General features: G+C 49.4%; 1 protein-coding gene across 12 annotated transcripts in view; it reads right to left on the bottom strand.

The window, feature by feature from the left end:
* The window catches only part of AGAP1 (ArfGAP with GTPase domain, ankyrin repeat and PH domain 1), a 418,249-nt gene that overhangs the window by 270,350 nt on the left and 135,225 nt on the right, over positions 1-12,674 (bottom strand). For all 12 annotated transcript variants that reach the window (XM_080670319.1, XM_080670320.1, XM_080670312.1 and 9 more), the window contains exon 2: positions 2,729-2,787. In XM_080670319.1, coding sequence (XP_080526445.1) covers positions 2,729-2,787 — 59 coding nt within the window. The remainder of the gene's footprint in view (positions 1-2,728; positions 2,788-12,674) is intronic.

The following is a 12,674-nucleotide window of genomic DNA, read 5'->3' as shown; positions in this document are numbered from 1 at the left end:
GCCTTCGGAGAACTCAAACAAACCTTCGGGTAGTTACTTGTGGAGAACAGGAGTCCACGCTCCCCTTGATGCAACACCTCCTGCACCCCCGGCCATTTATTTCAGACATCTGCGTGCTGTTCAACGGGCAGCAAACATATCTGTAGTAGTAAGCAGCCTCACTGCGGGCTGGCGGAACCCTGGACACCTTTAACTCTCAAAATCGGGGCTACGTAAGAGGGTTCAACACTAGGCGAGTACAGTCAGTCTGGAATTATTCCAATTTAAACAAATGAAATTTTCAAATTCAACCCCTCAGTTGCACGAGCCACACTTCAAGTGCTCCACAGACACATGGGGCCAGGGGCCAGCACTGCCGCCCTGGACAGTGAGGACAGAATGGGTCCGCGGTGCAGAAAATTCCCCTGGCAGGGCTGACAGACAAGCACAGCTCCTGGCTCACACCCCAGCTCCGCCCTTACTAACTGGCTCCTTCGAGCCTCAGTCTCCCCATCTGTGGAATGGGGGTGGTCAGGGTTAAATGAGACAGTATGTGAAGCACTCACAACATGCCTGCACAGAGGAAGGGCTTTGCAGTGTAGCCACAATATCATCATCGAGACCCCATCCCTGAGTCTCACTCCCATGGCAGGACCTACACAGAACATTGGTTTCCTGAGGGTGTTCGGGAAACTGGCCAACCATTCTGAAAAGCTCCTGGTGACCATGACGCCAATTGTGTGGCATTCGACTGACAGGTGTTTCCTGACCATGCCAGGTCCAGGGGTCTCAGAACACAGAGGCAGGAGGACTGGCTGTTCCCAGGTCAGACCTGTGGAACTCGTTCTTCCAAAACGGGCACGACTCACAGACCCCTTGTCTCCCACAAGGGAAGAAACCCGCTGGCAGGTGCCCCAGAGAAGGTCAAGCTCTGGTGGGAGAGCGAGGCAAGGCGATGGCCGGGCTGACACACAGAGAGGGCAGCAGGGACGGCGGACATGGTGACCCTGCCTCCCAATGTCAGGGGCCCTCCCACACGTCCTCCTTGCTTTTCCTGATGATGAAAGTCATACTCAAAGTCACAGACACTCCCTTCACAATCTGGGTGCCCCATGCTGCGCAATCTCATCTCAGAAGTGAGAAACCCAAGGTTCCTGCCCCCGCGTATGTCCAACCCGTGGAAGGTGTCCAAGGGCTTCGGGGTCACTGGGCAGACAGCCTGGAGCTACTAACAAACGGGAACCTGGGAGAAGTGAGGCAGGCTTCATCAATGTGTGCTGAATGGGAGGAGCTTATCTGCTCCCACGTTATGGTCAGAGCCCATCACTGCAGAGGGATATGTATATGTGTGTATACACACACACGGACAGACGGACATGCATATATACGTACATGTATACACAAGCACATACGAAGACACACATGTACACACACATACACACATACACATGCCATGCATATATACACACATAAATATACATATACAGGTGTCCCAAAAAATGTATTCACACTTTAATAGCTGATTTCTATTAACATTTGAAATTAAATGTATTTTTAATAACGACTGCCTTTATAATTATTTGAAATGTGCATACATTTTTGGGACACCCTGTATATATAAATACATATATATGCATACACACATATGCACATGCATGTAGATACACCCACATATATTTTGTTAATCATTACCTGAGGATATTTTTTCCCCATTGATTTTTAGAGCGAGTGGCAGGGAGGAAGAGAGAGAAACATCAATGTGAGAGAGACACATAGATTGGTTGCCTCCTGACATGCCCTAACTGAGGCCAGGGATCAAATCTGCAACCCAGGTACATGCCCTTGACTGGAATCGAACCTGTGACCCTCCGGTGGGCAGGCCGACACTCTAACCTCTGAGCCACACCGGCCAGGGCAATATAGGAACATATATACACACATATATAGATACACATACACACACCCATACATATAAATACATACATAAGTGCATACACCTATACACACATAAATATGCATATACACACACATATATACAAACATATATACATATAACTATACACACACATAGGTACATCCCCCCAAAGCCAGTTATTTCATAACAAAGAACATCACACTTCAAGATAAAGTCTGTCCCTTCCTGCACCCTAAGTGGAAGCGGGGAGGGGGCTCTGGCTCAAAGGTGTGGCTGCAAGAGACCCAGGTCATGTTCCATAAGCCAATTGTAAGCTTTAACTAATATCACTGAAAGAATAAAGTTTGTACTAAAAACAAAATTCTTCTTTTAATTTTATGCCACTACTTTGTAATGCAGTAACAGTCACATTTTTAAATGATGAATTCCAAAGCTTCATGAATCATTCTAGAAATTTTCCATGACATTCAACAAAGGATAAATAAAGCTGTGTGTGTGTGTGTGTGTGTGTGTGTGTGTGTGTGTGTGAGAGAGAGAGAGAGAGAGACATAAACACACAAACAAGAGCATATGATGGAGGGACCCTGCCTGTGCACATAGGCTGCTCTGGCTGGCTGTCCATCTCGGCCTCACAGGCACTCAGGGCTCCAGTCCCAAACCACCAGCTACACCTGGCCCTTCTAGGGACACACCCAGAGGCAAGCTCCAACTCTGGGCCCCAGGGACAAGCAGGCCCCAGGGATGCAGGCCTGGGTGTGATCAGGTCACCGCCTGCCACAGAGCCCCCTCCTGCGGGTGAGCACAGACAACTGCCAAGGCCAGAGAAGCACTCACCACTTTGAGCTCCGGGACCGATCGACTCAACGTCCATTCCTGGCTGTTCACAAAGGCATCTGCAAAACAGGAGGGTGACGGAGTGAGATACAGGACACTGAAGTGCAAGGTCAGAATGACCCAACGCGCCAGGTTTCAGACCAGGACACCACAGTGCAGACAGAGCTCCTGACAGCACCTCCGCCCGAGACAGTGACCTGCCTGCGTCTACACGGCAGTTCCGATTCCAAGTCTGCGCTCTGCCCCCCTAAACCACACTCTGCCCGTGACTCCAGGGCTCTGTGGCTTCCACTTCCCTCACCTCATGGGCTCCTGCCCAGCCCACAGGCCCCACCCCGTCCAGGACGTCCTGGCTGTGCACATTCACAGGGGTGGAGACGCAGGAGGCACCTGGCTGCCTGGAACGGACCCTATAGCCAGTCAGCCAACTTTGGGCCTTTTGGTTTTTACTCAAAGTCCCTTATCTGAAATCCCCAAAATCATGTTATAGTGGATGATGACAGATGTTAAAAATGTAACATTTCAAGGAGAAACCAAGATGGCAAAATAGGTAAACACCTAAACTGCTGCCTCACACAACAATTTCAAAACTACAACTAAAAGACAAAACGGACACCATCCAGAACCACAGGAAAGCTGGCTGAGTGGAAATTCTACAACTAGAAGGAAAGAGAAAAGCACACTGAGGCTCAGAGGAGCTGCAAAAGGCTGAGGTACGGAGACTCGCACGCGGAGAGGACGAGCAGCTGTGTGCACGGGTGGCTGAGTGCACAGCTGGCTTTCTAAAGCGGGAGGGAGAAGGAAGCTCCCGACCGCACTGAACTCCAGTTCCAGGCGAGACGCTGGGAAACAGACTCATTCGGGGGGAATCTGGACTGTCAGGAAAAGAGAAAGCACACTGAGGCTCAGAGGAGCTGCAAAAGGCTGAGGTAGGGAGACGCGCACGAGCAGAGAGGACTGGTGGCTGAGTGCATGGCTGGCTTTCTCAAGCGGGAGGGAGACGGAAGCTCCCGACTGCACTGAACCCCAGTTCTGGGCGAGACTCTGGGAACCCAGACTCATTCAGGGAGAAACTGGACTGTCTGGCAGCAGGCGAAACTTGAGGGCGGCTTTCTCTCAGAGGTGCTTGCAGCGATTACCGAGGGACACTGAGACCCAGGGGCCTCATAGGGCAGGGCTGACAGGAAACCAAGGCTGTCTGCTCTGCCCTGAGACTCCGCCCCATCCAAGCTGAGCACAGAGGCTTTTGCAATTTTGCAAGTCTTTTCTCATAAGGGTGTCTCCAGCACAGTACTCCCAGCGTAGACACAGCTGATCCTCACAGCCAAATCAATTCCTCCCAGTGATACCAACAACAATCAAGACTTAACTACAACAAGGCTGAGCACACAGTCCACAAAGGGGTGCACCAAGAGTGTCCACCTCAGGTAACTGGGGAGGCTGAGCCACTGGGCCCTTAGGACACCTAGCATACAAAGCTACTCTACCAACTCAGGGAAGCAACGAAAATGCAGAGACTAAGAAACAGATCACAAATGAAAGAAATGGAGGGAAGCAAACGAATGGATATAGAGTTCAAAACCACGGTTATAAGGTTTTTCAAGAATTTTCTAGAAAAGGCCGATAAATTTAGCGAGACCCTCGAGGATATGAAAAAGGACCAACTAGAAATTAAACATACACTGACTGAAATAAAAAATATACAGAGACCTAACAGCAGACTAGAGGACTGCAAGAATCAAGTCAAAGATTTGAAATACAAAGAAGCAAAAAACACTCAACTGGAAAAGCAAAAAGAAAAAAGAATCCAAAAATTTGAAGATAGTGTAAGGAGCCTCTGGGACAACCTCAAGCGTACCAACATCCGAATTATGTGGGTGCCAGAAGAAGAGAGAGAGCAAGATACTGAAAACCTATTAGAAGAAATAATGACCGAAAACTTCCCCCACCTGGTGAAAGAAATAAACTTACAAGTCCACGAAGCGCACAGAACCCCAAACAAAAGGAATCCAAAGAGGACCACACCAAGACACATCATAATTAAAATGCCAAGAGCAAAAGACAAAAGAGAATATTAAAAGTAGCAAGAGAAAAATAGTTAATTACCTACAAGGGAGCACCCATACGATTGTCAGCTGATTTCTCAACAGAAACTATGCAGGCCAGAAGGGAGTGGCAAGAAATACTCAAAGTGATGAATAGCAAGAACCTACAACCAAGATTACTCTACCCAGCAAAGCTATCATTCAGAATTGAAGGTCAGATAAAGAGCTTCACAGATAAGAAAAAGCTAAAGGAGTTCATCACCACCAAACCAGTATTATATGAAATGCTGAAAGGTATTCTTTAAGAAGAGGAAGAAAAAGAAAAAGGTAAAGATAAAAATTATGAAAAACAAATACATATCTATCAACAAGTGAATCTAAAAATCAAGTGAATAGCCCTAACCAGTTTGGCTCAGTGGATAGAGCGTCGGCCTGGGGACTCAAGGGTCCCAGGTTCGATTCCGGTCAAGGGCATGTACCTTGGTTGCAGGCACATCCCCATTAGGGGGTGTGCAGGAGGCAGCTGATTGATGTTTCTCTCTCATCGATGTTTCTAACTCTCTTTCCCTCTCCCTTCCTCTCTGTAAAAAGTCAATAAAATATATTTAAATAAATAAATAAATAAAAATCAAGTGAATAAAAAATCTGATGAACAGAATAAACTGGTGAATATAATAGAATCAGGGGCATAGAAAGGGAGTGGACTAACAATTCTCGGGGGAAAGGGGTGTGGGAGGTGCGGGAAGAGACTGGACATAAATCGTACACCTATGGATGAGGACAGTGCGGGGGAGGTAAGGGCAGAGGGTGGGGTGGGAACCGGGTGGAGGGGAGCAATGGGGGGAAAAAAGAGGAACAATTGTAATAATCTGAACAATAAAGATTTATTAAATTAAAAAAGAAAAACAACAATGTAACATTTCACAGTGTAGAAGACTCTGCTGAAGTTCTGTCTCTCAGGAATATACCTGAGGATGTCAGAAAGACGAGTCCCCAACCAGCGTGGACCCTCAGCACAGCCATACCCTTAGTACCCTTGGGGTGGCCTCCCCTGCCCGCCATCTCTGCCTCTCACCCCCACATGCAACACAGATGACCCCAATGACCTGATCTCCCATGCCCCACACAAGTCACTTCTCCTCCGTGAGACCCACGGCACAGCCACACTCTATGGGCCAGGAGCAGAGTGTGGCAGCAGCTCTGGCCCTCTCCTTCCAAAGGGGATTCACTTTCTATGCATTTTCCACAAATTCAGAAATCTCATTACTCTGTGTTACCTCTGCAAAGAAATGGCTCACCAAATGCCTGAGTCAAGAAACGCCCCCAGTTTCAGAGGGATGGGTGAGATTCCAATGAAACGGATGCGGAGTGGAAGCCAATGGCAGAGCCGTGCAACCCACTGGGGTCTGCGAGGAAGGCCAGGAAGCGCACTCAGAGTAAACAAGGCGAACACAATCCATGGGGACATGAAATGGGTGGGTGGCCATGCCACAGAGCTGACACATGGCCCTACAAAGATGGAGGGGAGGGCGGCCGGTGTTCAGGTGGAAGGAGGGAAGGATGGCTGGTGGGTCAGGAGCGCCGGGAGGCCAAAGCAGCTGGAGAAGATGCAAGACACCCAATTAACCTGCAACCTTAGCTGAAAGGAGTGGAGATTAGTGCTCAGTATCACATGCTGGGCTCTCGGGGAACCGCACGCCAGGCCAGCTGGCAGAGCAGGTGGGCAGAGGTGCCCCTGCAGCTCTAAAGGCAGGATGTTCATGAAAGTGAAAATGAGGGATGCTTCTGTCCCCATGAAGTGAACACGCTGGGGGCTGCACACGGGTGCACAGGAAGTTGTGCACCTGGCCACCACTCTTTGGGCCGCCAGGCACCACCCTGAAGTACCACCGATAAGACATCACCTGCAAGTGGATGAACGTGGATGGTGCCAGCATGGGCCAGACCAGCTGGTGCTTGGCAAATGGTAACCAACATCCTCCTTACTAGTGAACATCGCTGATTCACTGAAAACACCTATTTTCTGTCATGAGCTGCTCTCTTGGGAACATAGGGATGTGGTGTTACAGGACCTGTGGGGTGACTCCAATGGGCTCCCCAACATGAAATGCAGGCACCAAGGTGCCCCAGAAGGTGTGTAACACTCGCAACATTGGTTATGTAAATGTGGGCATCTATATATATAAAAGCCTAAGTGACCGAACGACCGGTCGCTATGACACACACTGACCACCAGGTGGAAGATGCTCAACGCAGAATCTGCCCCCTAGTGGTCAGTACACTCCCACAGCCAACCTCCCACAGCCAGCCAACCTCCCACAGTCCCTCCACACCTTGGCTGGCCGGCCCAATCGGCCCAATCGCAGGCCAGGCCAAGGGACCCCACCCAGGCACGAATTTGTGCACCTGGCTTCTAGTGTCCATATAACAGAATACTAGGCAGCTGAGAAAACGCTCAAAGCCTTAACATACAGAAGTGTGTGTGCACGCGCACAAGCTCGCGCATGCACACATCACGTATAAAATACAGACATGAGCTTGTCCAGGCTGAGAACATTTCAGCTAGGATTAAAAACTCAACAGTTGGTGACTAAGAGTTAGGGAACCAGATGGCTTAGGGACAAGGGGAGTGAAGAGACTTTCTCTTCATTGTTATGTTTTGGTACCTTTCAGATTTTATACTCTACCATGAAAAAAATCAAATAATATAGTTTTTAATACAGACCTTAGTAATAAAACAAAGAAGGTAAGTGGGAATTCAAATGAGCTCAATTTAATGATGCACCACTTTTTAAACACACACCACCAAAAGATTATGGTTACCACAACCAACACACCTCCCCATTTGCTGCCGTCTGCATCCACCTCGTTTACAGCCTCAGACATGTGTGGAGGCCAAGGCACCCTTGCACCTGGGCCAACTCGGCTCCCGGCTGCCGAGGACCAGGGCCAGCCACCATGCTGGGCCTGCGGATGGCAGGGCATGGCCAAGGCAGCCTCTGGGGAGAGGAGCTGGGAGCCATCGTCCACATGTCAGCCACAGGAGCCCAGGTTCTGAAGCTGCCCCCCCCTGCTGGCCCCACCACTGGCAGCCAGGGGTCCCTCGGTGCACCCCTGAATCACAGCACAGTTGGTCTCTGAACAGACGGGACGGGAACCTCCCTAGAGGACACGCAGACTGGACCCTTGATGGGATTCAGGAAAGCGGCTTAGGCGCTGGCCCTCAGACGTCCCCAAGTCTCTCCCTATTTTTTCAAAAGATGCAGCTACAAAGGATTCAAGGCTGGTTTCAGATAAAAGCTCATCTCTAAACACACAGTTGCTTTTTCCCAGCCTCCCCTTCCAGGGCCACCTCTGACCCCCGGGCCCCCGCCACCTCCCGATGACAAGGACAAGACTCTGGATCCTAAGGAATGCAATTACTCACTGACACTGATAGATGCGAGGACAGATCTTGCCCATCTGCGGCGGCGAGCTGCAGTTTGAAGCGAGGGAAAGACAACTGAAAAGAAGGCCATCCCGTTGTTTATTTTCACGTTAACTCCCCGGAGAAGTTGCATTTCCCATCCCAGATCTTTTCTACAATCAACCAGACTACAAATTCCCTTCAGCCTCTGCTTGCTAATAACACTAATTTGAGGGACTCAGCTCGAGGTCTGTTTTCCAAAATGTTTGTTATGCAGAACCCCAAATTTAACCAAGAAATGTCAGGCCATCATTAAACTGCACACAAAATATGCACCCCAATTTGAAAGCCAGAAATGTTTGTTTGTAAATCCTCCTTGGGCCAAAGAACAGAAGCACAATGTGGCCTGGGATGAGAGGAGACACATCCCAAACCCCAACTGCTTAATTAGCTCCTCGCTGCCACCAGGGATCACGGATTAATCACCTAATTCCTCCTGGCTGGCGCTGCTCAGTAGTTGAGCGTCGACCTATGAACCAGCAGGTCACGGTTCAATTCCCGGTCAGGGCACATGCCTGGGTTGCAGGCTTGATCCCCAGTGTGGAGAGTGCAAGAGGCAGCTGATCAATGATCCTCTCTCATCATTGATGTTTCTATCTCTGTCCCCCTCTTTGAAATCAATAAACATATATATTTTTTAAAAGATCACCTAGTTCCTAGACACTAGCACACCGTGGACGGAATGAGCCTGCCTCCCAGCAGAGCTATGGACTCTCATTTCTCCTCCCAGGTTACCAACCAGAGCTGAGCGTGTGGCCACGGCGGGAGCAACTTCACCGGCTCCCCTCCCGCTCCATCCATTGGGCTCGTGACCACAAATACAGGCTCCAGACAAACCCCAGGAAATTACACACGAGTGTCGAAAAGAGAACCTGAAATTGCAGGTGAAATTTTAAAAACATGTTATCTCGGGGACTGAGACGTTTATGTGAAACCCTAAATTTCACAAAGATTTTTTAAAAATTCTTTTTAGCAACAGAAAAGTGAAGGAGCGTTTATTTTTAGTTTAAAGCACTCGTAAACCCAAAATATAAATGAGAACCACGATGGGAAAGCCAAGCCCGTCCACAGGAAACGGGACTGTGCCTCCCACAGTGGCCCGTGTCTGTGCAGAGGGAGGAAGTGCGGGTCCGTAATGAAATAAAGTCCATTTCGAGGCAACAGGAAAGAGCTGGTGGCACCCTGCACACTGGTTCATGCACAATACTCGGTGACTGTCCAACGCAGGGCCCAGCAGATGCCCACTGCGCTGTTTTCCACGGTATGATTTAATTTCTAACTTGAAAATCCTCAGATCCTTGAAAATGGAATAAAGCACACAGCCTTGGGATACCAGATTCATTTAAGGCTTCCCCGGAAATTCAGTGGCCTCAAAGATCCACAAACAAGACAGTTTCCCACCCCCACATTCCGACAACCACCTACCCCACCCCCCATTTCATAAGGCCCTCTGAGTACAGGGTGACGTGTACCAGGCCACCAAGACACCCCCAAATCACTGCCGCAGACTAGCCATGCCCTGGCTGAGAGACCCAAGCATCTTTCTGGAGGCCTGATGCAGCTCAGAATCCTTCACAGCCCTACCAGCGTCTGCCCGGATCCTTTCTCTTGTCTCCAGAGGAGCCCCCAAGGGACATGTCTGGAGCCAGGAGGAGCTCTGGGGATCTGCAAGCTTTTTAACTTCTCAGAGGATCAGTGCCCCTTACCCTTCACTTTCCTCCGAGTGCCCCTGAATGCTAAATGCTTCACAACAAACCTGGTTCCAAATGCTCCGGGACCACTGTTGCACCAGGTGTGTAAATAAAGGCTTAAGAGGTTCCTATCTGGGGTGGGAAGAGACTAACCAGGGAACTTATAAGCAGAGGCCCTGGCCCCAGACAACAGTGTGGTGAAGGCTGGGTGGGGCGGGTGCGGGGTGAAGGGAGTCAACGCGGGGGGGAACCACAAAGGGAAATATTTGTAATACTTTCAACAACAAAGGTAAATTAAAAAAGAGAGAGAGATTCCTGTCTGAGGATAAGGAAAGTAGAGGGTAGAGGACTGGGGAATGAGAATGGAGAGGAAGAAAATGTTCCCTTCCTCCACCAAATATGAAGAGATGCCCCTTACAGCCTGCGGCCCAGGACTTTAAGGATTCTGTAAAACATTGTAACACCTGAAGTGAAAGTGCAAAGATTTTGAAAGTAAAAATGTTAAAGTGAGCCCTGACCGGTTTGGCTCAGTGGATAGAGCGTCAGCCTTCGGACTGAAAGGTCCCAGGTTCGATTCCGGTCAAGGGCATGTACCTTGGTTGCGGGCACATCCCCACTGGGGGGTGTGCAGGAGGCAGCTGATCGATGTTTCTCATCGATGTTTCTAGCTCTCTATCCCTCTCCCTTCCTCTCTGTAAAAAAATCAATAAAATATATATTTTTTAAAATGTTGAAGTGAGGATACTTTAGGAGAAGGTACGAGTCAGAACTTGCCAGAGAGAACACATCGCCAGGTTAGATACAAAGCCATCACTGTGAGATGGGGAAGTGGACCCCTGTTCTTCCTTCTGGGCCCTGAGTGGACGCACAACAGGAACACGTGATCACCACAGTGCAGCTTAGATGCTGGCGGGAGGCAACCATCTTATTTGTGAAAGTTAAGACAACGCTGAAATAAGCAAGAAAAATCCTCCTGGTTCGAATAAACACTGATGAAAACAGGAGAGAAACTTGGCTATTCAGTCATACACTGACCTCCTGTCAGTCCTGTGATGGATATAATTGCACCCGACAGTATTAGCTCCATAAAGAATTGCAAACGGTCAGTAATGTTGTTTAATTCACAGAGCAATTGCTGTTGATAATGAGATGTCTGGATAGGAGAGGACAATGAGTCCAGAGGACAACTGCAGAACAAGCCATCAGGATTAACTCTTTCCCATGGCCCTGAATGTCGGCCACACGCCCGATGGAGAGGTTGGCAGGGGCGAGGGGCAGCATGGTCCCCAGGGCCCGGGATCACACCTGCTCACAGCCGGGGCAGAAGGCCCAGAGGGCTCTGTGCCCTCACCATCACTGGCCCATCACTCCATCTGGGAGTCACAGCGCTGGGTGGGTGCCAACGTGTCAACTTCTCCCAAAGGTGCTTCATGAGGAATAATGACAGGAAACACCGTGTTAACGTAGAAAACACTGAAACCTGTAAAGAATTTCTGTGAGTTTATTTGAGCCAAACTGTCAACATATGCCGGGAAGCAGAACCTCAACGAACTGAGATAATGCTCTGGAGAATGTCGGGTTACATCTATATTTATACATTGCAATCAAAGGAAGGGACATAGGTGGGTTACATGAAATCCATTGGTGCTAGAATAGAGAGGCGGGAGAAAGCAAAGCAGGGAAACGCCTGGGATTGGATAAAAAGTAAAATGATAGACACACACTTAGGTGGGTGCAGGAACAATTAACTTAACAATGAAGGAATTTGTGGTACCAGGCACATTAGGTTGTGCCCCACGGGCTCCGGAAAAAGGGAAGTTACAAGTTACCAGACATTTCAAGTTATTATAGACGCAAAAAGACACATAGGCTCAGTTAAGGTAAAGGTTGACCTTGTCAGGGAAGATACCAGCCTAGGATGTAACTGCCCACCATAACTGCTTTTAGTTAAAGTGTAATTTCAGACCATCCTTTGTGGTTACTTTAGGTCTCTGAGTTTGCAAGACCGTCATGCAGGCCTTCCCTGAGCTTGTCAGGTCAGCACGTGGCCCCTTTCGTCCACACCTGTGACTAACCTACACCCCCCAGAGAGAGGTGGGGCTGCCTGCTTAGATCCCGGCTCTACTTGTCTCAACCACTTATCTGTGAAACCACTTATCTCTCAGGCCCCAGAACCTTCTCTGCTATAGAAACCCCCTGCCCTGCAGACCTGCACCAGCTGGTGCCTGAGCGCTTCCCGCTTCTCCCAACTGAACTGGCCTGGGCATGTTTGGCTAGCATTGCCCCTGACCTCCCACAGACAACAGCAATCAAAAGGAAAGAGGGTGCGCCCTAGCCGTTTGGCTTAGTGGATAGAGCGTCAAACCTGGGACTGAAGGGACCAGGATTCCATTCTGGTCAAGGGCATGTACCTCTGTCGCAGGCTGGATCCCCGGCCCTCATAGGGAGGCAACCAATCAATGTTTCTCTCTGTCTCTCCTCCCTTCCACTCTCGCTAAAGAATCAAAGGAAAAATGTCCTCAGGTGAGGATGAAGAACAACAACAAAAGGTGGGCTATCTCTCTGTGAAGGGCGGGGCAGCGCAGGGTCAGGTTGAGAGTCGGCTGAACATCTTTCTCCACAAACAAGGCTGAGGGCAAGCCCAGGAGCAGGCAAGATCCCATGGCCCCTGCTGTTCTGTGGCTGCGCTGCAGGATGAGAATAAACTGCCCATTAGCTGTAATGCCCAGCAAACCTAATCATGG

The sequence above is a fragment of the Plecotus auritus genome, assembly GCF_963455305.1.
Source record: "Plecotus auritus genome assembly, chromosome: 5".
NCBI classification, from domain to species: Eukaryota; Metazoa; Chordata; class Mammalia; order Chiroptera; family Vespertilionidae; genus Plecotus; species Plecotus auritus.
The sequence above is the reverse complement of the archived record's forward strand: the minus strand, read 5'-3'. Positions and strand labels throughout refer to the sequence as shown.